The sequence below is a fragment of the Cheilinus undulatus genome, linkage group 6 (genome assembly GCF_018320785.1).
Source record: "Cheilinus undulatus linkage group 6, ASM1832078v1, whole genome shotgun sequence".
Classification (NCBI taxonomy): domain Eukaryota; kingdom Metazoa; phylum Chordata; class Actinopteri; order Labriformes; family Labridae; genus Cheilinus; species Cheilinus undulatus.
Window position 1 is genome coordinate 45,453,799 of NC_054870.1, and position 27,367 is coordinate 45,481,165.

At 38.1% G+C, this 27,367-nt stretch overlaps 1 protein-coding gene across 1 annotated transcript in view; it reads right to left on the bottom strand.

Moving 5' to 3' along the window:
• Positions 1 to 27,367, bottom strand: part of eys (eyes shut homolog) — a 425,152-nt gene that overhangs the window by 126,598 nt on the left and 271,187 nt on the right. The window contains exons 36-39 of the mRNA XM_041789003.1: positions 21,225 to 21,316; positions 13,077 to 13,227; positions 12,775 to 12,887; positions 11,360 to 11,616 (exon numbers count right to left, since the gene is read on the bottom strand). Coding sequence (XP_041644937.1) covers positions 11,360 to 11,616; positions 12,775 to 12,887; positions 13,077 to 13,227; positions 21,225 to 21,316 — 613 coding nt within the window. The remainder of the gene's footprint in view (positions 1 to 11,359; positions 11,617 to 12,774; positions 12,888 to 13,076; positions 13,228 to 21,224; positions 21,317 to 27,367) is intronic.

A 27,367-nucleotide genomic window follows, 5' to 3' on the forward strand; every position in this document is an offset into this window, starting at 1 on the left:
TATGCAGTCACTTATTTTACCTTATTAACTGACATTACTTTGTAGAACTCTGTTTTGACTTTGACATGAAAGAGTTATTTTTTTCTTAAAAAAAAAAGCCAAATAATATTGACCGTGATTGATTTATAAAATCAATAAAAGGCTAAAACTTTTTCTATGCACTGTACTTCCAGTAGCCTATTCTTCTGCCTTGTATTCAGATGCATTAAAGAAGTACACATGGACATGCAGATGCTTGAGAATGCGCACAGCATATATCCAGTCCACCGTATCTGATTTTTTGTTCTTAAATTAAGAACTTAAAACCAGATTGTAGATCTCCATTCACAACCATCGATGCCGGTGTACTTGTGATGGCACACCCTCAAGAAGCGAGGAGCAGGATGAGAAAGAGTGTGTTGCATTTAAAGAGAAAACAGATTGTATTAGAGCTTGTTTACACAGGGTCAGTACCCTCCTCTGCTGCTTGATCCATTTTATATTTTGAACAAAGCACAGCACAGACTTAGTATTAAAACCACAGGGGATTATGTTAAAAGGTTGGAATGGGCTATAATATATCTTTTAAAAGCTGAATACATCAGCGGCACATTAGGCCTTTAAGAGGCTCATATACATCCAAATGTTTTCCTTCTTATTTCTGAGGTGACATTAGGATTTTTCATACGTCAGAGATGTAAATTAAAGTCTACATCACTCATCTCCGTCCACGTTGACATGCCTAGAATTAAACTAGAACAGCAATTACTTGCCTTTTCCTTCTTTATTTCCAATCTTAAATCAAAAGGACCATGCTGTCACCTGGCCTGGTTGCCATAGAAACACATATTCAAAGACTTTGTCATCATGTAAACAGCCTCTGGACTCTCTCTGCGGGCTATCAGGAGGAGTGCTGCGAAGCACATCGCTGCATGAGTGCTCATAGGAGATTGCTCTCTGTTAAAACCCGAGAGCCGACTGCTTTTGAGGAGGAGCAAAATTCATCAAAGTCAGCAGAAACGTCTGTGAAAGGCCACTGCTGGTTTTCAAAGGAAAAGTTTATGAGTGTGACAAGTTGAGGGATAAGCAGGATCTTACTTTATGGTCATGGAGGGAAATGGCTGAGGGTAAATCCTATTACTTTTAAAATATGAGTTATAGGAAAGGAAAATAGGAGAGAGCCACATTTATAGAATGAATGATCAAATCAGCCTGAAATCTTTTTCATTTCAGAGGAATGGCAGGAGGAGAAATTTAACTTCAAAAAATAAAGGCACAGCATGTAAATACCATAGCCTGGAGGCTCTCAATCAAAACAATAACAAAAGATGATGAGTGGATAAATGCTGCTTAGTTTGGCCTATCTCTGCTGATAACTCATTGTTCTTTAAAGAGGACTTTGTTCAACAGTAACAGTTCTCCATAAGGTGTTTAATGGATGAATTTCATATGAGGGAGAAAAGCGGATAAAAGTGGCCTTTTTGGTTTATGCTGCAAAACTATTCCTAAAGCATACAGGGATTGCTTGCAGCGTGAAACATGAAGGGCACTTTTAACAGTTTTTCTTCCTCATAATATGAAATGCCTCCACAAAACCAAAACACTAGCTTACGTTTTAGAAAATAAACCCCGTGGATCACTGTTTTTGATGAAAGAAGTCCTCAACTCAAAACAAGAAGTGAGCTGCAGAGGAGGACAGAGCTGAGCAGTGCTGCTGGTTCCTACCTGGGATAACCAAGTGGGACCATAACGCTACAGGTGGAGAGGTTCCAGTAGTGATTTGCCATTCACAAAAGAGCCTGTTCTACGAAAATGACTCTTTGATGTGAGCCACTGTAGCAAGCAAAAAGCCAAACTAGAACAAATGAAGAGCCATTCGGGAGCCAAACAACCAGCTCTACTGAGCTGAGCCAAATGATCTGGATCTCTTATAAGACACAGACTTCCCATCACAACAGGCGAGGACGGGCAGACATCAGCTGAGGAAATGCAAGCAAGTTCAAGGTTTAATGAGCCAAACTATAACAAAACTAACCTTGCAAAGCAGATGGATACGCCGGTTTCCGTGTTTCTCACTGGCGAATCCATCATGCAAAGCTCCCGTCTGAACAGTTTGGGCTGGGTTAGAAAGTGACAGGACCAATCACCGATAAGGGACAGGACCTTCGGGTGTGGCGGAGTCATGACATAAGCAAGCAGCAACAAGAGGTCGGTGCAATTATGGCGAAAGAGCTCAGCCTGGATGCTGCTGAAGCGCCAGTTTTAGCAGAACATGACAACATTTCTTTATTAAAAGAAGAACAAAAGACAGCAATGAGTTTTTTTCTTTGCAAAAACGACAAAAGTTGTGTACTGACATGTCTACAGTCGCCATGGTTTGCGTTCTGCAGTTCTCTATGGAGTTTACTCCTCGGTAGTGGCTCACCTCGGTAGCGGCTACGTCATGTGTTTTGTTGCTCTGATTGCCCCGTAAAGATGTGACAGAATGTTCATCCAATCACCCTCTGAGTTCTTTTTCAAAGCCTCTGCCCTTTCCCGAATGCTGTCTATTAGAGGTTTACCAGATGGATGTGTGAAACAAATCCATCTGGCGTCAGGTTATGACAAAACTGAACTGAACAGAAACCAAACTGCTTTGTGGAGACGGACCATTCACGAGAGGTGTGCAACACCTTTTATAACAGGCTTTTTTACAGTAATTCTGCCTTAGTTTCTTGTTCAAGTAACATAGTTTTAATTTAATGAATAAAATATTCATAGTGTTTTTGTTTTCAAGTGAAATATTCTAGTAAAGGCAAGGGACAGAAAAATGCATGTTTCTGTACAGTGTTAATTTTGGCAGCTATTTTTAATTGTTGTCTTTGTTTTGGTCACATTTTAGTCATTTCTATCCTTTTAATTTTTAGTCGATGAAAACTCAAGACATTTTAGTCTATTTAGTTGATCAAAAGTCCTCACATTTTAGTCTTTAACTTCAGTCCAAGCATTTATTTTCTTGCCTAAATTCTGTACCAAGTCATGGTAGTGTGTTCTCTGCACTCTGCCAAACCTGGAGTTCCTGCTTTCTACAGCTGAGAGGCAGAAAAGCTACAGCTGCACTTTTTTTTTACAGATTTACCACCAGTAGAGAAATATCATGGATTTAGAATGTCCAACGAAAACTTCATTATATTTTAGACTATTTTTAGTCACTTTGATGAAAACTAAACTCACTTTGTGTCAGTTTTAGTCATCACAGATCCATTTTTGTCCAGTTTTTTGTCAAGGAAAAAGGACTGTCAGCGAACATTTTTATAGTTTTAGTCATCTTGACAAAAAATAAACTGACTGTTTGTCAGTTTTAGTCTTCACAGATCTATTTTTGTTAGTCTTAGTCTAGTTTTTGTCATGGAAGAAAGGCTGTCAGTGAACATTTTTTGTCATAGTTGTAGTCAACGAAATTGACACAGTTTGTGTGGAACGACTCCTTAGTATATGGGCGCCTGATCTACCAACTGAGCCAAACTAGTGTCCTGGCAGTGAGCATTTTTGTTCTTAAGGATGCTGAGTAGTAAAAACTGTGGACTGCACTGGTTCTGTATTGGAAATGCGTGCTGGCTAACCTTGCAAAGCAGATGGGTATGCCAGACTCCATCTCTGTCATTAAGTAATCCATCGGGCAAAAACGTCTGTGCCAGACCCCAAAACACTTCTGACCAAACAGCAGCATTTGAGGAGAAAGAGGCAGTAGCTACAGTCGGGGTTTAGTTTTACTATTTGTAATGGCTGCCTCCAGAGTGGTGATTTGGAATGAAACTTTTGGAAGGAAGATCATAAGTTCTGTTGTCTTGGCACAGGGGAGATATTTGTGGTGAAGTTATTGAAGAGAAGTGTAAACATCAGTTTTTGTAATTTCTTATGGGTTGTGATGCTGGATGTCTATTTTCTCTGTAGGATTTTAACAATTTAAACAGTTGCATATGATTCCTTTCTTCATTCTAATTAAGTTTTTTATATTAGACTATATGTGATGCATTTTCACAGTAAGATAATATTGGATCCTCAGGGTTTCTGGTTAAGCTTTCCATTGGTGAGCTCAGGCCAGAGGCGGTGTGACCTTTCAATGATATGCTGCAGTCACACGTGTTGATTATTAGCTGCACTTGTTAACAGAATTAGCCTGAATGCTAAGATTGTGTGAAATACATGAATGAATGAATAGTGAATGAATCAATGAGTGATTCACATTTTTTAGTCTCTGCTGTCTGTTTATCCAAAGCAGCTTTAATAACGGGCTTCACAAAGCAGTTTCTCTGTCATGTTAGCAGAGGGGGTCACTGTTTTCCTTGATGTGGTTGTCTCTCATGGGAAAAACAAATGTGAGTGAAGTCTTAAAAATATCCCTGCTTTGCAACAGTGCCTGGAGATACAAATAACATTTCCGCTGATTAGTTAAAAACCTGCAAATGAGCATTTGTAGAACATGTGGTGGAGGTGTCAGATGAAGGTGTCAGGTGCACACGGGGCTGCTCAAGCCGTGTTAATGATCGTTAACATGAGCTCTGAACAACAGTCTGTCAGATTTACAGGCTCTGTGTTGAAAAAGAATTACAGCATAAGTCTAAATCATGTTCAAGTAAAGGTGAAGATCAGTCAACTTTATAATTACAATTATCCATTGTATTATTCTGAATTTCTGATTTTAAACTAGTCCCCAGGCTAACATTTTGCAGACACGTGACATTTGGTGGCTACTGTTTTCCGATGATTATTCTTCAAAAGCATGAGGTTTAGTGTTAGAGACAAAGAAATAGACTGAAAATGATTGGAAAAGTGATCAAAACTACAGAAAGCCTCACCAATGATCAACATTCAGACCCTTTACTCAGTACTTAGCTGAAGCACCTTTGGAAGCAATAATTGCCTCAAGTCTTTTCAAATATGATGCAACAAGCTTTGCACACCTGGATTGGAGGATTTTCCTCCATTCTTCTTTGCAAATACTTTCAAGCTCAGTCCAGTTGGATGGGACCGTCACTAGCCATTTCCAGTCTTTCAAGAGAAGTTCCAGAGGGTTCAAGTCAGGGATCTGGCTGGGCCGATCTAGGACATTGAAAGAGTTGTCCCAAGGCCACTACACATCAGCTGGATAGCTCAGTGGCTCAAGTCAGCTCAAGTGTCCAGTATGGACCCTTAACACCCGCAACACCTGTCCCAGGTGTAAGTTGCTTTGGATAAAAGCGTCTGCTAAATGACATTGTAACATTGTACTGTCTTGTCTTGGCTGTGTGCTTATGGTCATCGTCATGTTGGAAGGTGAACCTTTGGCCCAGTCTGAGGTCTTTGGTAGTGCGGCACAGGTTTTCATTGAAGACATCTCCGTATTTTATTCCAATTAGCTTTCCGTCAACCCTGACCAGTCCCTGCTTCTGAAAAACACCCCCAGCATGAGGCTGCCACCACCATGCTTCACTGTTGGAATGGTATTGGGCAGATGATGAGTGGTGGCTGGTTTCCTTCACACATAATGTTTAGAAATGGGGCCAAACAATGAAATCTTCGTTTCTTGTTTTTCCACAGTCTGAGAGTCTTTTAGGTACTTTTTTGCAAACTCTGAGCAGGCTTTCATGTGTGTTGCACTGAGAGGCTTCTGTCTAGTCACTTTGCCAAAAAGTCCAGATCAGTAGAGGGCTGTAGTAATGGTTGTCCTTCTCCACACAGGATCTCTGGAGCCCAGTCAGAGTGACCATCGGGATCTTGGTCATCTCTCTTACCAAGGCCGTTCTCCCCTAACTGCTCAGTTTGGTCTGGCGTCCAGCTCTTGGAAGAGTCCTAGTTGTGCCAAACTTCTTCCATTTGAGAATTATGAAGGTCACTGTGCTCTAGGGAACCTTCAGTGCAGCAGAACATTTTTTATATCCTTCTCCAGATCTGTGCCTTGTAACACTCCTGTCTCTAAGCTCTGCAGGCAGTTCCTTTGACCTCATGGCTTAGTTTTTGCTCTGATTTGCATTGTCAGCTGTGAGGCCTTCTATAGAGTGGTGTGTGCCTTTCCAATTCATGTAAAATTAATCTAATATACCACAATCAAGATTTAGAGACATCTCAGCAAAGATCAAGAGAAATGGAAGGGACCTGGGATAAATTTAAAGTGTTTTTGGTTTTTATATGGGTTTCATGCTGTGTTGCATTATGGCCCATAGACTGCAACATATCTCAGAGTCTAGTGAAGAGCAGAACAAAACAATAGAGGATTTTGTTGGCTTAAATGGAAAGTTTTGAACGACCTTTTCTTATCTATGTACTTATAAAAGAATTCTACCAGCTCTGGGGGCTAAGGCAGGGTACACACTGCAAAAATAATTGTGCCATTCCCACTAAATTCAACCAAAGGGGGTAGGCTTTCCTATATAAATAACAAATACCTAACATTAATCAACCATAACACAACACTAAATACATTTAGCATAGTTACGGTGGCAGAAAAAGCTTTCTTTTATCAGACACCAACGTTGGGAAGAACCAGGCTTTTGTTGAAGAGCCATCTGTATTGGGGTTGTAGTGATGGGGAGATACACCAAAAAAGAGAAGAGGAAGATGCAGAAAGGGACACTTTTCCACCTCCCCTTTTCTATTGCAAATGTGCATTAAAAACTGTTGGATGGAAACCCTCCTTCTATCCAGTCCTGAGATCCTTGAATTAAAAAAGGAACAGCAGTGGACCCATGTGACTTGATCCTAGCTCTTTCCATCTGCTGTCTCTGTATCCATTTCAATCTCTCTTTCTCTCTCTGTCTTTTTGATATAGACTACTGACTGTCAGGCTGAACTGCTGCTCAGATTGGACAGTCCTGTCTTGTCTGTAGTGTTTCTTTGATATACTTGTTTTCTCTGTTTTCTACATCACAGTGTGCCTGTTAGTGTTGTCTGTCATGGTGTGTCTGAAGGAGTGTCAGTCTAGAAGTGTAACTTGTCTATCTTCTCTGTCTTGTCCCTGTAAAAAAAAAATGAAACACTCTCTATTGAACAGTTTGAATAAACCTCAGGGTAGAAAGGGAGTTAGAATTCAACTTTATCGGCTTATAGAAAGAAGCTGATTGCTGGGGCTTTGTGGCAGTTTTTACAAAATTAGTTATTTCACTTTTATTACTCTGACTTTAGTACCATACTTCACATCATTTAAAATAGTATCCATTACTGAGTAATAAAATACGCTGGCCATCAGCTGATGTTTTTGGCTAATCACTCTTATTCTGGCTTAATTAAGCTGCTCATGACTGGCTAGGCTCTGCCATTCTCTCTTCAAACTGCTCTTGCAACCCTCCTCCACCCCAGCTCCTCCTCTATTCTGCCTCTGACCTAATCAATGTCATTCTGTTGCCATTGATGTCTGCTCTGCTCTGTTTTTTTTTGCTGCTTTTCTCATTGGCTGATGCATTCCTTACCGGCATAGGAAGAGCAGGAACGTGTGCCATTCCTTCTTAATGCTTTCCAGCTCATGGAAGCAACAGTCACACCACCAAACATGAAAGGGATATTTCAGGATGTTTGAAGTTGGGTTGTATGAGGTGCTTGGTTATAGCAGTGGCATTAGCCTCCAGTGATTTCTGTGAAAGTTGATCCTGGGATTATTATGAGCTCAGAGAGCCCCGCGGCATAGTGGCTATACATAGGAACGTTCTATCCGAGTTTTACTTAAAAATGGGCGAAGAAAATATGTTTGCTTGCCTGTCTGCTCTGTCCAAAATGTACAAAGCACTTCATTTCTCCCTAGAAAACTCCCCTCTGTGTCAGGCACTAATTCACGATGCAGATTTCGGCATTTTGTCTCCTTTTGCCTCCGCGGACTGCTATCCTCTGATCAGCTGTGTGTGTCTCTGGGCTTCCACAGGGATAATAACACCACACCAAGTGAAAACAAAGATAATATGAGCGATTTCCACTCGAATAATGATGATGTGCCGTTCACTGTGGATACAGAGGATTTTTGTAAGAACTGGAGGACGCCGAAGAAGAACTTATGCAGATGGAGAGTCGGCGAGCTGAAAGAGAGAGCAGGGAAGCTTCATTGGAATGTTTTGAGCAGGAGAGATCCCGAGCTACCTGGTGGTGTAGGTGAGGAAAATGAGAACCCATGCTCCCTTTAAAAATAGCAGTAATTGCAGAATAATTACTGCTAATAAAGAAATAATTGTTGCTGCAAATCATGTGTGTTTCTGTGGCCAAGTACATTATACAACTTAACTTCAAAAATACAAAAATATCCCTTTAACTGACATCCCTATTTAGATCAAACCTTGGGATTCTTTTCAACAAAACATGACCCCTAAGAAAGAGAGGTAAAAAATAACACCAAGCATTAAAGTAAAGGAAATGTTATGACGGTAAATACTCTCAATTTCAACTAATATTTGAGCTGACTGACATGCTTGAATGATCCTTGAACTTTCTCTTTTCCTTTGTGGTTTTGAATAAGCTAAAAACACACAACTGTGTCCTAAATTTATGGCATCTGTTTTCTTCCTATAGATGAAAAAAATAGACTGGTTCTAACTCCTCCGTGCAGAATAGATGCCTGTACCTAAAATCTTCCACAGACATCAAAAACTACAATTTTGCACATGTAAATGCATCAATATATTAATGAATATTAGAAGCTGATTTTTAATGCATGTTGGAGGGATAATCTGATACAGTGGCTAATTCATGGGAGTAATCTGGCAATCATAACACAACATCTGAGATGACTCCTATTTGAGCAGCTTGGCCAGCTTAATCAAGCTAACAAGCAATTATTTCACAGCAACAGCGTTCTTGCTGTTGACAGTGACTCAGGATGTGACAATGGAAAAACACAGGATCTTTACTGTCATGCACACCATGCACAGCCGTAGAGGCAGGACAGGATGTCAGCGATCACATCACAATTGCACTGAGGAGGAGTCCGGAGATTAAAAAGTTTGTGAGTATAAATCTACTGTTACTTCTCAGAGTGTTGCGTTGTAAATACTTCTGAAAGATAGAGGTAAAGACTGTGGATGCAAGCTGAAAAAGAGCTGCAAGGTCATACACTCGTTCTTAAAGAGCTCTTGAGGAGAACACGGACACGGTGACGCTTCAAGCTGCTTATGTGGATCTTTCATTTCATTAATCATACCCTGAATAATTCACATCACTCAAAATTCTTATTGCAGCCGACTCCATTCTCCCTCATAGTGAAACCTATTAGCCAAAGAGGCTCAGCATATATTATATTAACCCACATCATTTGTTGGCTGGCCCCTGATGACTCTGTTGTGGAGGTCACAGTACAGTGGATTCTTATGCCTAAGCTAGTTTGTCTATGACCTATACAGTGTTAAGATAAGTTTATATTTCTGTTTAAATTAATTTTGATCAATTTTGACCTGTTCAACTGTTTATTTATACAGAAGTCTAATCAGCCAATCACAAGGCAGCCACTTGGCACATTCTTGAATGATCTGCAGAGGTTCAAACAGAGAACCAGAATAGAGAAGAAAGGTGATTGAGGTGCCATGTGTTGTGGATTTTAGGCATATATCTATAAAATTATATTGAAAATATATTCAGCAATATATACATATTCAATATTGTATATTTAACATGTATATGATTTGTGAGTAAATTGTAAAAGAACATACACATTTATGAAATGTACATCTGCAAGAAATGTCTTTAGTTGTAAAGGTCCTGGAAAGGAAGAGTGGACTTCCAAAGAATACGTCAATGGAATGACTGCCAGATGTTCATATGATATCTAAACTGAGAGATAAAATGAGTAAATAAGGTGGCTTGTTTTGGCATCATATGCTTGAGCTAAAGCTAACATCACTATGCTACATAATGAAAATTACTACCTTAACCAATGTAGGTAAGTTAGCTTTAGCAATGTGTGCTTTAGCAATAATAGCTAAAGCAAGCATAGCTATTTAGATACCGTATCTATGAAGCTAAGATAGCTGCTTTGTGAACTTACCTTTAGCTTCATTAGCTATGCAGTTATGTAGCTCCATTATCTATAGCTAAGTTAGCTTTAGCAACATGAGATTTAGCATAAGCAGCTGAAGCTAATTTAGCTATGTAGATATGTAGCTTACGTTGCTGCATTAGCTACTCATAAGCTTAAGCTATAGCTACCTTAGCTATGTAGGCTAGATAGGCTTCATTAGCTATGTGAATCCAGTATGTATGACTCAGTTAGCTTTAGCAATGTGACCTTTAGCAAACATAGTTAAAACTGGCTATGTAGATACATAACTCACACAGCTGCTTTGGCTACACCTAAGTATAAGCTATAGTTATGTTTGCTAGGTTACCTATGTAACTCCAGGAGCTATGGCTCAGTTAGCTTTAGCTACATAAGGTTATCAAAACACCTAAAGCAAACTTAGCTACATAGATATTTCACAAATTTGGCTGATTACCCCTAACCCTACATGTAAATTGAATCTGACTTTATCTCTAAAGTTTCAGTGTGCATTTCCATTCTGAGATATAGAGCATCTCAGATGAACAGTCTGTGAGAGTGACCATCAGAGATACCAGGTCTACAGCCAGACTGCCACAGCCACCAGGTATCAGTCCAGTGAAGCATCTTTTGGATGTGGTGGAATGGGAGACTAACATTATGTTCTACATCAGCTGTATGATCCCATTATATCAATATGGTCCAGAATCTCTGAGCAACGTTTCTAGCATGTTGTTTAATCTATGGCTGAAGTAATTGAGACACTTCTAAAAGCAAAAGTAATGTCAGACCCAATGCTAGCCAAGTGTACCTAATTAAGTGGCTGGTGAGAGCATTAGTTTCCCTAATAACATTGTTTTTTTTAATTTACTGGTATCTTTGTTAATGGTGTCTATTTGTCTGTATCTGATTATCAGTTCTTCTCTGTTACTTTGGTGTGGTGTCTTTTAACAACATTTGCTTCTGTTGATTGCTGTCTATTATTATCAATTTCTTATCAAGCTTTATCAGTGTCTTGATCAGCATCAGCTTCCATGTTATGGTATCTCTGTCAATAATCTATACTGGTATTTGTATAACTCGTAATTTAGTATCTTATATTTATTGATCAATGTGTTTTATCTACCATTGCTTTGTTTCTATATTTCTTTCAACAGTGATCTGATTTTCATTATGTCTGTATCTTTGTTGCTGTATCTTTTATCTATCTGCCCCTTATCTATCTGAATCCATATGTTCGTCTATATATACAGTACATTCCGATGGGTGTCTTTCAGTATCCGTCAGTTGAAGTCATCACTTGCTATTGTCTGTACATCAACTAACCATCTATCTTTAAACACAAAGAAAAGGGAAGACACAGTCAGCTAACTAAAAAAGGAAAATGACAGAAAGAAAAAAACCCTGGCCTACCTTTTTCACAGAACGTTCCAGTAAAGTGAAGCGGGCAGTGACAGGACGGCACAGCTCCAGCAGACATCTGCAGCTGATGACATGTTCCTCCGTTTCGGCAAAGACCCTCATGGCAGAGCTGAGGTTCTGGCAGATGCTGTTTTGGAGTGTGTGTGGGAGCTGCCATTGTTGTCTTGTTCACAGCGTTGGCGGCGGTTGATGATGTTGTCAAACTTGAGGAAAGAAGTGAGGAGACTTCCATGGTATACAAACTATATCTGTAAAAATGGATTCAACTTAGAGTAGCTCAAGAGGGAAAAAACAGAACGTTCACAGAACGTATTTAATGTAAATTAAAGTACTTACTTTTAAGACTAAGAATATGAAAACTATTTACCGATACTAAAAAATGGCAGTCATTTACTAAATAGAAAGAAACGAGAAAAACTTGAGAGCAAATAGTCAGATTTTCCCACTGATTCTGAGTTTTGTGAATGGTGGAGAGGGGCCTGGCTGCAGACTGCAACCCTCAGACCACTCTAGCAGACAACTACTGAGAGGCTGCTCTTGTCAATTTCTGATTGAGACTGGAGGTCATATGTCAAACGTCAAGGCCACTGGGTGTCACATTTATCTGTTGATTGTAAAAGTGATATCTTAAGAATGCTTTAAAGGATTTTGTCCAAATCTTGCACACATGTCCACTCTAACTCAAGGGGAAAATGATGAGACTTTGAAGTTGAAGGCAATAGATTACATCAGTAGGTCTTCTGTTATTCCCTTACTAGTGAATTTAGAATCTCAAGATTGCATTGAAGGATTATCTTTAAAGTTTGCACTATTTTGCACTTTGCCTCAGAGACTCAGCTGATAAGGTGTTATGGAGTAAAGATCAAACTCATTTAGCGCTGTGTCCATTCCTTGCTTGTGAACAATGTCTCAAGAACACTTTGAAGGATTTCCTTGTAGCTTTTCACAAATACCCTGACTACAGGATGCATTGATAAGACTTTTAGAGTCATTGGTCAAAGGTCAATGTCATTGGGTCTCCTGTCCACTCTGCCTCAAGGATGAACTGATTGGATTTAAGAGGTCAAAGATCAAGATAATGGACCTTATGTGCATCCTTTACTCATAATATTCCTACATATTTCACTACCACAAAAACAACACAGTCCTTCTTCTTCACCTTCTTGCCTTTAAGTAATCCAAAAACTCGAAGAGAAACAGGAAATGAAAAAAAAAGAGAGCCAGCTGGAAAGCATGAAGTATAAAGAATGTTTATTTTCTTGCTTTACTTTTGTTTATCAGCCTGGGAAAAATCCTATAAACCATGTTTTATAGATTAATAAAAACATCAAATGTTTGGACTTATTTATTCAGAAGAAGAGATTATGATGGGGCCATTGATTTCTTCACAAACCAGAGTTTTTTACCTGCATTGGCTGACGTTGCTTCCAGCAATCGCATCAGATGTGTAAAAGCTCCTCCGTTTATTCATCTCAATGATTTCAATGCAGCCGGTGTAGTTGTGGAAAGGTCTCGCTCTCTAAGGGAAAATATATATCATCTTTTATTTAGACAGTTTAGGGTTTGTAACAGTTCTTTTTGAATCCTCAGATAATTCTTTTATGAAACAATCTTTCTTATGTACAGCATTCATGCCTCTTAAAGATTTTTTTTTTCTTTGAATGTCGTGATTCTGTTTGAGAAAACTCCCAGTTTTCAGAGTTCTTACCTGATTGGGTCGATAGTGCTGTGGCAGACCGCCTGTGAAGACATGGTTTGTTCTTTTTATCATGTGTCCCAACCAGTAATTGCTTGCTGTGCTGTTGATTTTCTCATAACCAGAGAGAGTGAGCTGTGCTTCACATGGGGTCAGATGTTGTCTGTAGAAGAGTATGAAAAGTGCAGGACGATGAAAAACATGTTCACACAGATTTAGACTTTCTTCTGCTGCTTATAAATATTTTAAGCAGGTGTTAGAAGAAGAGTGTTTGAGTGTTTACTTTCACGTCTCTGGCCTCTACTTGAAAATACAGACTGTTAAACAAAAATATGCCTAGAAAGTCAGTCAATTATTGATTTCTTAAAAATTGCAGATAATCAGTGAATTTATGTTATTTATTTCAGTAATATGTTCAAAACAAAATGTTTTTTTTACACAGTATTGTCAATATGAAGCATTAGGTACCACTGTCTTGTTTCAGGAAAAACTTAAGTCAAAGAGATGTTTTTAATAAACTTGACTTTTACACCAGTGTGAGCTGAAAACACTAATGAGATGTAGGAAACAGCCTCAAAGTGCTTATTCTGCTACAGCACTGTAACACATAAATAACCAGAAAAGCACTTGGAGAGTGCAGACATCCACCATTAGCCCTATCTCCCAATAATAAAGAATTCTTTAAAAAAAATTCCTGGATCCAGACAGTGTTCTGGATCACTCCCAAAATCTAATCAGTTCTTCCTCATGCCATTTCTGAGTTTTCCTGAAAATGTCATCAAAATCCGTCCATAACTTTTTGAGTTATGTTGCTAACAATCTAACAAACAAACTAACGAACTAACAAACAAACCCTGCCAATCACATAACCTCCTTGGCAGAGGTAAATATGCAGGAGCGCATGTACAAAATGACATACTGATGTTAAGTGGTCCCAGAAAATAGAAAGACCTTTTCACTTTTCACTCACTAACATGGCTGATGTAGCCAAGGCTTAACCTGATGAAGCAACATTAGTTATGTAAGCTACTTAGGTAACATTGTTTATGTAACTAATGTAGCTAAAGCTCACAAAGCTACATTAGCTACATTACCTTATGCTACATTTGCTTAAGTTCATGTGGCCATGTTACCTATGTAGCAAATACAGCTACATTAGTTTTAGCTACATTAAAGCTCATGTTACCAAAGCTTATAAAGCTACATTGACTTACATAGTAATGTCAGCTATGTAGCTAGCATGGCTATGTTTACTCTAGCTGAAGCTAGCGAAGCTAAACTTTGTAATGAATTGTTACAAATAAAGATTTATTAATTGACCGATAAATCAAGCCACTGTTTGCGTAACTACTTCTAGAATGGGTTTATACATAATTCAAACCCGGATTAGGCCTCTGACCTTCTGTTGCTCTTCATTTATGAAATATCACTTAGTCTATAATGTTTGCCATGTGGTTATTTCATGAATGTAACTGAATAAAAAAAAAAAAGAAGTTTTTTAAAGCTGTCTAAACAGCCTGCTTACATGAACTTTGACCTCGATAAAAATACTCCCACACAACTAATTTAGCAAAGGCTTGACCTAATAAAGCAACATTAGTTATGTAAGCTACTTAGGTAACACTGTTTGCATAACTAATGTAGCTAACGGTTACAAAGCTACATTAGCTACGTTACTTTATGCTACATTTGCTAATGCTTATGTGGCCATTTTACCTATGTAGCAAATGTAGCTACATTAGCTTTACCTACATTAAAGATCATGTTACCAAAGCTTATATATCTACACTGGCTTACATAGTAATGTCAGCTATGTAGCTAGCATAGCTATGTTAGCTTTAGCTAATGCAAGCAAAGCTAAAACTTAGTCATGAATTTCATGAATGTAACTGAATTTAAAAAAGGATTTATTCAGCCTGCTTACAGGAAAAAACTTGACTTCGAAGAAAAGACACTAACACTGCTAACGTAGCCAAGACTTAACCTGATGAAGCAACATTAGTTATGTAAACCACTTAGGTAACATTGTTTATGTAACTAATGTAGCTAAAGGTTATGAAGCTACATTAGCTACATTACCATATGCTGCATTTGCTAAAGCTTGTGTGGCCATGTTTCTATGTAGCAAATGTAGCCAAGTTAGCTTTAGCTACGTTAAACCTCATATTGCTAAAGCTAATACAGTTACATTTGCTTACACAGTAAGGTAAACGATGTAGCAAACATAGCTATGTTTACTTTAGCTAAAACTAACAAAGCTGAAACTTTGTTACCAGTTGGCACTATACAAATAAAGATTTACCGATTGATTGATAAATCAAGCCACTGTTTGCGTAACTACTTCTAAAGTAGGTTTATCCACAGTTCAATCCTGGATTAGACCTTTGACCTTTTAAGTCTTTCATTTATGAAATGTTGCTTAGTCTGTAAAGTTTACAATGTGGTTATTTCATGAATATAACTGCCAGACTTTGTTTATGAGCAGCCAGACCCCTCTCAAAAAATTGAACGTGCTACTTTTTGACCTTAATCCTGGATAAAAATATTTCATCAAATCTTCCTAGAATAAAAGGAAGGAATCTTAGTGGCCTTCATTAGAGGATAACCATTTCAGAAATTCACCAAGAAAAAATTACAAAAGATTTGAAGAGATAAAAAACAAAATTCAAAACTACAAGGATGAATAACATGCCTTTTAGTTGGGATGAAAGACAAAGGCCGGTTGTATACTAGCTGTTTCACCTTGTGTTTGCATACAGTATATGTCCAGCTGCATCGTGAGCCTTCACTTGCCTACACGCAATGTGAGCAACTGAAGGACACCCATAGAGGGTACACCAGAGAGCTCAGGCCGTATACAACTACTTCATGTGTGGTATATAAGTTGTAAACATGGAGACACTCAAGGAGCTTACATGTTAATTCTGTGACTAGAACTAACATTGACATTAACATTAATAATCAAAAGTAACATCAGATCAGGCCAGACTGATGACTGGTGGTCAAAACAAACCTTCTACACTGGATTTCTACATTTTCCTCTGCATGGGTGATACTTTAAAGATATAAATATAATGAAAAGCCAAACTTATGCAAACAGGAACAGATGCACCTGACCTGAAGTCACTTATTTTACAGGTTTAAACACTGACTTTTAAAACCGATCTTGTCCCAGGTACTTGGACACACGTTTGTCTTTTTGCAGTGACGAAGACACATCATAAAGATGTAGAGAGTCAAAGACTTTATCAGTTTGCCATTAAAACGTTCAGCATTGTTGTCTCTGCTGCTTTGCTTTATTGCTATACCTCCTCTGCCTCTACACTGCTTCAACCATTTGTACCACATCTTGCATCTGCATCATATCAATTTTTGAGGATATGCACAGCTCATGCATCAAACTGACGCTTGGGACACATAGCAGCCATGATGCATCCATGCACCTGTAGTCAACAGAAAGTATATCTCTGGCCAGCAACTTAATCTTGCAGAAAATATACAATCCTTAATTTGTAGATCCATAAAAAGTTTGTAAAGAGGAGAGTTGTTAAACTTTTTCTAAGAAGATAAGTGAATCAGAATGCTCAGATGTATAAAGTGGTGTAAATGTGTGTAATTGTTCTGTTTACAATCATTAATTACAATCTTTCTCAGAAGTGCCAGTGCAGAACTCCAATTTGTTTCTCTCAGACACCTTCAAACAACTATTTTGGAACCACCCCACAGCTATTCATAGATTTCAAAAACCAATTCTCCACTTTAAGACAACAGGGGAGATCAGATAATTACCTAAGTGCAGATTCTGGACCAAGCATGTGCAGCTCGAGGGCACTCGGGCCACAGATGCTCTGTCTCCTCTCCTCTGTCTCTTGGTACCTCTTGTTCCCTGAGTGGAAGCTCAGAGCCCTGCGAAGCAATCTAGTCTGATTTGTTAAGCCTGTACTTTGCAGGCTGTTGCATACGCAGCTAAACACTCGGGGCACTAACTCGAAGCTGCATAAGTCCTTCCTCTAGAGCCGGCGTGGAGAAGCGGTTAATTTAGGAGCAGCCTGCCAGAGCGGCCTGGCCCGCAGCCAGAGGGCACTGTGCTCACTGTCCTTGAGAAGTCAGCCCCACCGGGTTTCTATTTAACATATTGAAAAGAGTCTTTGACGGGAAGATATATTAAAAGTCTATAATGAGCGAGGCGGTGACGTTGAGGATGGCCATGGCGTTGTAACTCTGGGTCAAATCAGACAAAGATGGAGGGACTCGACCATCAGACAATTACAAAGAATTTGCTTTGTGACACCAAGAACCATTTTTCCACGCTCCGAACCCTCTGGTTATGACAGCTCTCTTTCTTGTGAAGTCTCCAAGGGGTTGGTGCAGAACATTATGATTGATTTGCACTGCTGTTGTATTTTTCTTGCCTGAAAAAAACAAGGGATGGAGCCTTGTAGTCCTTAAACCTGATTGGCTTTTTCTAGGTGCACTTGCATATTTAGGGCAGTGCAGCTTTCTGCCAAGAATCACAGGGCAACCTTCCCACTCTGCTTTGTCTCTACAGGAAATAATTTGCTCACTTTTGGCACAACATGTTCATAATCACCTTCAGTGTCTTACCTTTAATCTGGGTTCATAACTTTCCCAGTTTCATCCTCAAATCAACATGAATACACTGGGGGACATTTTAGGATGAGGTGCAGAAGATTTTGTTTCGTTAATAGGGAACTAATGAGGAACTACAGTGCAGTGAAAAAGTATTTGCCCACTTTCTATTTATCTATTTATTTATTTATTTTTACTATTCATTATTTATTCATTTATATATTTGGATCCCCATTAGTCACTACCCAAGTAGGAGCTTCTCCTGCTCTTCTTAAATGTTTCAGATCATCAATCAAATTTCAATATTAGACAAAAATTACTCAAGTAAATACATATGCAATTTTTAAATGACGATTTCATATAAAGGGAGAAATGCCATCCAAACCTACCTGGTCCCACGTGAAAACTCATTACCACCTGGTTGTGCCACCCTTGGCAGCAACAACTGCAAGCAAATGTTTGCGACAACTGGCAGTGAGTCTTCCACATCACTGTGGAGGAATTTTGGCCCACTCTTCTTTGCAGAATTGTTTTATTCAGCCACATTAAAGGGTTTTCGAATACGAATGGCTTGTTTAAAGTCATGCCAAAGCTGCTCAATCAGATTTTAAGTCTAGACTCTGACTAGACCACTCCAAAACCTTCATTTTTTAAGCCATTCAGAGGTAGACATGCTGGTGTGTTTTAGGTCACTGTCCTACTGCATAACCCAGGTGTGGGCATAAGGTCAGGAACTGATGGCCGGACATTCTCCATCAGGATTTTCTGGTGGAGAGCACAATTCATGGTTCCTGCAATTAAAGTGGTCCAGGTCCTGAAGCAGCAGAGCAGCCTCAGACTATCATACAACCACCAGCATATTTGACTGATATTCTTTTTGTGAAATGTTTTAGTTTTACCTCCGGTGTAACGGGATGCACACCCTCCAAAAAGTTCAACTATTCAGTTCAGTTCAACTTTCAGTCCACAGAATATTTTCCAGAAAGTTTTGAGGATGCAAATGTAAGATGAGCATTTTGGCCCTGGAACTCTCCCATGGATGCCATTTTTACCCAGTTTCTTTCTTATTGTTAAACACTAAGAGTGTAACGGTACAAAAAAATATCGGTTCGGTATGTACCTCGGTTTTGAAGTCACAGTTCGGTACGTTTTCAGTACGGTGATTTAGGCTGATAAATACAAGTTATTTATTTTTTTTTTTTTTTATTGAAATAAATAGGCTCAATAAATTACATTTAAATTATAATTAATGCTGCGACCTCCCTCCAAAAGTTCTTCAATAATTAAATATATTAATAAATAAATACATTTTTGAATAATTAGGTTATTTTCATTGATATATTGAAATATTTATACCCATTCTTTAAACAATAAAATTCCCCAGCAAACTTGAACGCATCACCACTCAACAGCAAATTAGCTTGTTAAGTATGCAAATTAGTGTCTTTTTTGCCGATTTCAACACAGACTTCAGCACTGGATTACTTTTTGAACCAATGGGACCAACTACAAAATTTGGAAGAACTTTTCACAGCCCATCTTGGAGAATAAAGAGGTTAAAGCCGTGTGAAATCTGAGGATAACTTTACCTATGACGCAGCTGCAGAGAGCCTCTCTCACTCCTCCGAGGCTGATAGCTGAAGGTAAAATTAATACGATTCACAGAGCCAGAGCACCATTGCTATACATGTGATTAAAATGAAGCCGGCAGCTCCTCTAACTCCACACACACCATCACTCTTCTTCGTTTGTTTTTGTAACGGCTCCTTCTTCTGTAATGACGGTTGCTGGCAGCTTTTAGGCTCATTGCTGCCACCTGGATTGAAGTGAGAACTCGACTTTTTTTTAATACTCATTCAGACGTGTTCGTCATATTACTGCGTGCACTGAACCGTGACGGTCGTACCGTGACGGTACGGGACGAATACAAATACCGTTACACCCCTATTAAACACTGACCTCTAGTGAGCCAAGTGAAGCCTGCAGATCTCTAGATGTTGCTCTCGGTTCTTTTGTGACATCCTGGATGAGTTGCTGATGTGCTCTTGAAGCAATTTTGGTAGGCTGGCCACTCCTGGTAAGGTTCACCACTTTCCAAATTTTCTCCATTTGTGGGTAATGGCTCACACAGTGGTTCGCTGGAGTCCTAAAGCTTTAGAAATGGCTCTGTAACCCTTTCCAGACTGGTGGATGTCAGTGACTTTGTTTCTCATCTGTTCTTGAATTTCTTTGGGGGGCGCAATGATGTGTTGCTTTTTCAGATCTTATAGCCTACTCCACGTTGTCTGACAGGTTCTATTTAAGGGATTCTTCATTCAACAGGTCTGGCAGCAATCAGACCTGGGTATGGCTGTTATTATAAATAGACTATTTTAATTTACTTGGATCTCTGAGGATCTAAATTTAAGTGTTTTAAAGTGTAAGTACCTTAAAACGAGACCTTTTCTGTTCCTCTACAATAAAGAAAAGCTGCTGTGTTGAATCATTTATGTTTATTATGTTCATTACAACATTTTTATTATCCAAAATCAACAATACATATCCAATTGGGAAATACACAGCACTACTAGTAATTGCAAATTCTCTTGCACTTTATGTAAAATGTTATCCCAGTTTATTTCTAAGTCTTGCAATTTTAGTATTTCAGGGCAGTGTAATGAAAAAATCAAATAAACTCTTCGAACTACCATCTGTTTCCAAATGGAACATCTTCTAAAACTGATTAAACTCCCTCTTTTCAGTGCTAAAATACTCTTCACAAATGCAAAGTAAACTGACTTGATATGAGTCAAACATCAACCACTTTGTCTTAGCTTCCCTCTCCTATAATAAACTTTCTGTCTCCAAACCTAAACCGCAATCTTTCTCATGTCACAACATAATGGAGAGGGTTGGCAGCGGGATTGCGTTCAGGCTTAGGAACAATATAACTAAAGAGGGCACAGCCTCACTTTAAATCATTTAAACATTGATTTTGTGCTCGGCTCTTGCTTGTTAATCTTTTCGTAATGAAAAACTGCAAATGAAGACTTTAGAACAGCCAATAAAACATGGTCAGTGATCACTAATGCATTTTAATAGGCACATTCTGACGTTTGTTTTACTTCTTTCAAACCAGAGCCCATTTTGTAATAAAATTGAGATTCCCAGTCTGGTGATTCCTGCCAATTATAGGCCTGTATCTTCCTCTGGTGTTCGTCCTTCTCCATAAAAAATCTGCCATACTTGAAATGAGTGGATAAGGGAGGATCAAGTTAATACCACCTGAGGTGCTAACACTATTTGAACAAAATATGTATACTGCTAAGTAGCTTATCGTGAATGTGCCTCTTTTTTTCCCAGTAGAAAACATTCTTGCCTGGAGCAGATACATAACACACTTTGCTGGAGTTTATGTTGTTCCCTGGAAATTAAAAGCTCTTAAAAGGAAATTATAACTCAATGACTTCTAGTATAACATGTTTTCCCTCTCTAACTGCAGCGGCGTTTATATTTCACACATGAATTCAGCAGACCATAAATACAACAAACTCTATCTGTTACCAACATTTATTATTGAGATGAACAAACCTGATGTTCACAATGTGAGCGCTGCCATCGTCAACACGAATTGATGTGATGATCTCTTTAATTTCTTCCTCCTCATTACAGCTGAAGGCGTACTGAAAAAAGGAAATGAAAGACTTGTTAAGACAAAGGGGTGGTGGTAGGGGTGCTGAGGGTGCTTGACTCATGTACAAATAAAACCTTACAATTATAAACACACTTAAACAAGTGTTTACCCCTTTCTATGTAGGATAGCTTCATTGATTTGTGATGGCTCTGTTCTCTGTTTACTCTAGTATAGTGCATGAGTGTTGCCTGGATTTCAGGAACCCATGAAAAGATATCACACTACATCACAGCTTTAGCCAACCATGCTAACACCCCACATATACAGAACCCTGCAGAATAAAAATCACATGTAAACTTCCAAAACAAGAGCAAGTAATGTTTTTATATTTTATCTTTTCATCATTATTTATTATGACCACTTTTATTATTTCTATGAGAATACTGTGCAATGCGGGAATGTGCAATAAACATTATATCTGGGGTGTCAAACTCAAGGCCCGGGGGCAAATCCGTCCCCTGGTACAGTTAACCCACAAGATCATGTCATATTTTTATTATAACTGGCGTCTGCATGAGGTCTGCGGATTTCCTCCAGCATAAGAATGTAAACTCAAGCTTAAAATATCTTTAAGTCATAAAAATGTGAAAAAGTAAAAAATTAAAGAATTAGGTTAAAAGTCAGGAATGTGGAAAAGTAATTCATTTGTGGTTTCATTTCATATTTTCAATTTTGCATCTAACAATTATGGCTTAAATTATTATTTCAACTTTTCATGCCATATTTTGCCCTTTTCAATTTCTAATTTAGACTTTTTATCTTGTATTTTGACCTTTTAGATTTACAATTTTAAATTCTAAGTAATATTTTGACCTTTTCAAGTCATTAATTTGAATTTTCTCTTACATTTTGATCTTTTCCACTCTTAACTTTGACTTTTAAACAGATTTTTTACATTTTAGATTTATGATTAAAAAATTTAACTCATATTTTGACTTTTTAAACTCATGGTTTCAAATATTATTCTATATTTTGACCTTTAAACCATAATTATGACTGTCTATTTCATATACTTGCCTTTAAAAAAAAAACTCTTATGACATTTAATTTCACATTTTGACATTTTGAACCAATAAGTTTGACTTTTTCATCTCAGATTATGAGCCTTTAAACTTTTTATTTGGACTTTTTAAAATTTCAATATCATTTATCATTAGTCTTAAGATTTTTCCCCATAGTGTATTACAGTTAAAAATAGGTCTGAACGATTTGGGAAAATAGCCTTATTGCGATTTTTTCCTCCACTATTGCAGTTGTGATTTGATATTTGTAGTTAAATCTTGAGTTTCTCTTTTTTTTTATAACACAAACAAGGGCTGAGCAATTTTGAAAAGAAATATGTAACTGTAATGATTTTGAGTCACATTGCAAATTTTATATGAATTGTTGTATTGAAAGGAGTTACTATTTTTATGTCATTCTCATATTTAACAAAAAAAAAAAACATACAAAAATGAAGAAAGTAGGAATTTTTGTAGAGTATTCTTAAAAATGGCACTTTGATGATCACATGATATCTAATACATCATATCTCTGCTGTAAAAAACTTTAAACTGGCATTTTCACACAAATTTCAGGTTAAAGAATTATTGCACCCTCTGCGGTGTGAAAATAGTTGCAGGTCATATTGCTATTTAATCTAATTTTCGATTAATTGCCTGGCCCTCGTTGAAAATGAGGTAGACAGTTCATGGTTCAGTGTTGACCCTGTTAGACTCTCAGGTTAGACCCAAATTCAGAATCTGGCTCCTGCTGTGATCGAGTTTGACACCCCTGGACTTTATGGACAAAAGTATTTGGCCAGACCTTTAAATTATTGATTTCAGGTGTTTAAGTCAGACCTGTTGCCACAGGTGTATAAAAAACCAAGCACCTATCCATGCTGTCTCTGTTTGCAAACATTTGTGATACACAAGGTATACCTCAGATGTGTGCCTTGCAACAATCCTGTCTCTGAGCTCTGCAGGCAGTTCCTTTGACCTCATGGCTTAGTTTTTGCTCTCATATGCATTGTCAGCTTTGAGAGCTTGTATGGATAGACGTGTGCCTTTCTAAATAATGTCCAATCAATTTAATTTACCACAGGTGGACTCCAATCAAGGCGTTTGAATACATTTCAACAAAGATAGAGAGAAATGGGAGGTAACTGGGCTGAATTTCATGTGTTTTGCAAAACATCTGAATACTTATGTAAATGTGATATTTCATGCTTTTAATTAAAGAAATGTGCAAAAGTTTCTACAATTCTGTTTATACTTTATCATTATAGGTACTGAGTGTAGATTAATGTGAATAAAAATGTTTTTTTTTTCAACTATAGCACCAGGCTGCAACATACAGTAACTACATTTTTAAAAGTGAAGGGGCCTTAACAATCTCTGACTGTTCCATCTATCCACCGATGGAAAGCTTTCAAAGAAAGTAATAGATTGATATTTTTAAAGCTGGATTGTGTGAGGAAATTGCCAGTAATGACAACATTAGCCACAGGAGATTTTGGTCAGCTCAGCCCCTCTGCTGAAAAACTAACAGGAGTGCAGGAATGGAAACAAGATTACACACTTTAGCAGAGGGATTTATTTGCTCCACGTTATTTCCTTTATTCAAATAAAACCAGGCCAAAAATGTTTGGGTGAATGCACTACACAACATGAATTTTTCCCTTTGTTTTGGTACTATTTTGGCACACTAAATACAAATTCCTCCATCTGGAGCACACCGAGCATGCGTTTGTGTCTGCAAGCTTTGAAAGAGACAAAAACTACATCTGGTCTTAAAAATCAGTGTTTTTTCACAACAAGTATGACATGCTGTTTGCTGTGGATACAAGAGGATATTTTTACAGACTGGAGTAAACATAAAAAAAATGTCTGCAGATGGAGACTCAAAGGGTTCGAATGTGAGAGGGGAGAAACTTCTGAGAACCTGGAGGACTGGAGAGATCTCTAGGTGGTGCAGGTGTGTAAACTATTACGAGCCCAGAGACATGAGTGGGACTTGTAAAACAGAGCTTCAGGACCTTCCTAGATCAGAGGAGACCAGTGGTGATCATGCCGTCAGTATGCAGCCCGCAGCTGTCGCCATGCAGAGCTCCCTGCTGTACTGAACGCTCATGTTTTTCAACAGACCCTCTTCAAAGTTTCATAAATTAGACAGAAGAATTCAGGAGAGCCAAATGGAAATGAACTTTTTTGTAAGTTTCTGGCTCATAATGGGGTTTTTTTATAATGTAAAGATACAACCCATCATCCTTGTAATGTTTCTTGATGGAGCCAAACTATGTCCCAGATGTTAAGAAACAGAAAAACAAACTTTAAAAAAAATTGACTGTGCTGAATCGATCAGATAATCTCCTCCAGGCCTTTTGTCTTCATTTGGATAGAACAGCTGAAGAGAGACAGCAAATATGGGGGGAGGGACCAGGGAGAGAGATATGCACCAAACAGGGTCAGGATCCCAGAACCAGTGCGTTGAGGACTATAGCCTCTATGAGTGCCTGCTCTACCAGCTGGGATAAACTGGCACCCAATCACATAATCTTGTGATTTTTATTTCTTTACCGGAATGATCAAAACTGTGATACAGCTATAAAAAAAATCTTAATTGGATCATCAGTGTACTAGGTAAAATTTAATTTGGGTTGTAGAGTATCAAACCAATTAGCTTTTCAGATGATGGAAGAACACATAGGCCATGGGGATTTTTTTCAAAACAGTGACTGTGGCTCAGGAGGTAATGCCGGTCATCCTACAACTACAGGGTCATGGGTTCAATCTCCAGCTCCTTCAGTCACATGTTAATCTGTCCTTGTACTGTAAAATCCAGATTATAAATCGCCCTGGTACATAACCTCATATAACAATATCTATAACATCAAGTAGAGCATCACCTTGATGAAAACTCCACTACCTAATGTAACTGTAAATTAGCCAACACTGCTAACATTAAGAAAAACTTCAGCTTCAGTATTACTAGCTCATCAAATCATCATCAACTTCATTTTTTTGGACAATCCAATATCAGTGTTGACAGTAGCCAAAGGTTGCAGTTTAAAGCCCACAATTGACCTAAACTTGGGCAGTGTGCTGACTTTTGTCTGAGTGAGCTAACGGGTTGTAACCTGAAACATCAGATAGACTGGTTCATGTATCCATTGCATAGGATATATTTCATATTCATCTAGGACAGGGGTTCTCAATGTTTGGGTCAGGATCCCATTGGGGGGTCGCGAGAAACTGAGAGGGGGTCTCCAGAAACCTTAAAAAAAGTAAGAACATTTTTTAATTACACTGTTGCTACTTATACCAATGTTGCCCAATTTGAACCCGTTTTTACCACTTTTACCACCAATTGTAACACATTTTTGCTACTTAAAACCCATTTTATGTCAATTTTAAACCTTTTCGACTACTTTTAACCTGTTTTTGCCACTTCTAAACCAAATCTTACAACTCTCTGCCTATTGTTGGCTCTGTTGGCACATTATTGCCACTATTAACCCCTTATACCACTTTTTAAGCCACATTTCACAATTTGATATACCCATTTTTGCCAGTTTGTGACTTTTTCTGCCTCAGCTAACCCTTTTTGCCAGTTTATATCAATTTTCATCCCATTTCACCAAAGTTCCACCTATTTTTGCCACTTTAACACTATTTCAGCCACTTTTGAATCCCTTTTTAACGTGTAATGTACCCTTTATGCCACTTTAACACATTTTGTAACTTTTTGGTGATTTTTTTGAACTTTAATCAAAATTTTGGCATTTCTAACCCATTGCTGCTACTTTTAAACTCTAATTTCCCCACATTTCCCACCATATTTGCCTTTATTAACCCATTTTAGCTATTTTTAACATATTTTAATTCTGTTTTTAACAAAAGAATCACTTTAAAGAGGGCTACTTACTACAGATATGAATTCATATTTGTGTCTTTGATAAGAGTGAGTTATTATTCAGGTAAAATATAAACATCAAGCCAAATACATGAAGTGCTTGAACCCTATTTCACATAAAGACATGAAACGGGGCTCATGCACTTTCAATACACCAACTTGACCTAAGCACAGACGCGTCATCACGACATAATATGACACAGAGGAAAACTCACTGAGTCGGCATGATTTCCAAATACACAGACAACATGCCAGTTACTTCACTGACTTTGAGGCTTACTTTGAGCCAATTTGGTCAGCTATATCCCCCTAAAACTCTGCCATTATTTGCAGTGATTGTCAAGAGGAATGGTCTCATTGATTACGTGTGGTCATGTTGGGCAAGAGCAGTTGTACCTTTCTGAAGCCCACTTCTTCTACGGAAATGCAGCAAGCCTGAGTGAGATATACCACTTACACTCGTCAAACAAACTGGACTTTTGGGACTAAGCATGGGCTAAGCACCAGTTGCCTCGTGTGAGTGTGCCCTTAAAAACACTGGTGACCTGTTAATTTCTTCCTGTCTCGCTCTGGTGATTGAAACCTCTGTGTGCAGCTGCCTAATATTCATTAACATGTTTGATTTGTTTGGAGTCATGCTGGAAGCCTCCATGAGAACCCTAGTTCTCTCCACATAACTGATTTAAAGAAGCAGACAGGGCTTGTACTGTTGCCATTGCCATCATGCTAACATAGTGAGAGGGAATTTTGATTGGTCTGCTTCTTCTCCTACGTTGTAGAGATCTGTTTTCTATGGAAGCCCGTTTCTGCCACTTAAAAAAAAAGTGAAATTTAGACATTTCTATAAACAAAGAATCCTAAGTCATAATTATAAGATAAAAAGTCATAATTATAAGGTAAAAAGCTAAAATTATGACTTTATCTCATTATTTTAATTGTTTTATATAATTTTGTCATTTACCTCAATTATGACTTTTCATCTAATTATTTCGACTTTTTACCACATAGTTATGACTTTTCATCTCATTATTTGGACTTTTTTCAAACTTTGGACTTTTTATATCATAATTCTGAGGTTTTATCTTGTAATTATGACTTTATCTTATAATTTCAACTTTTTATCTCATAATTACGACATTTCATC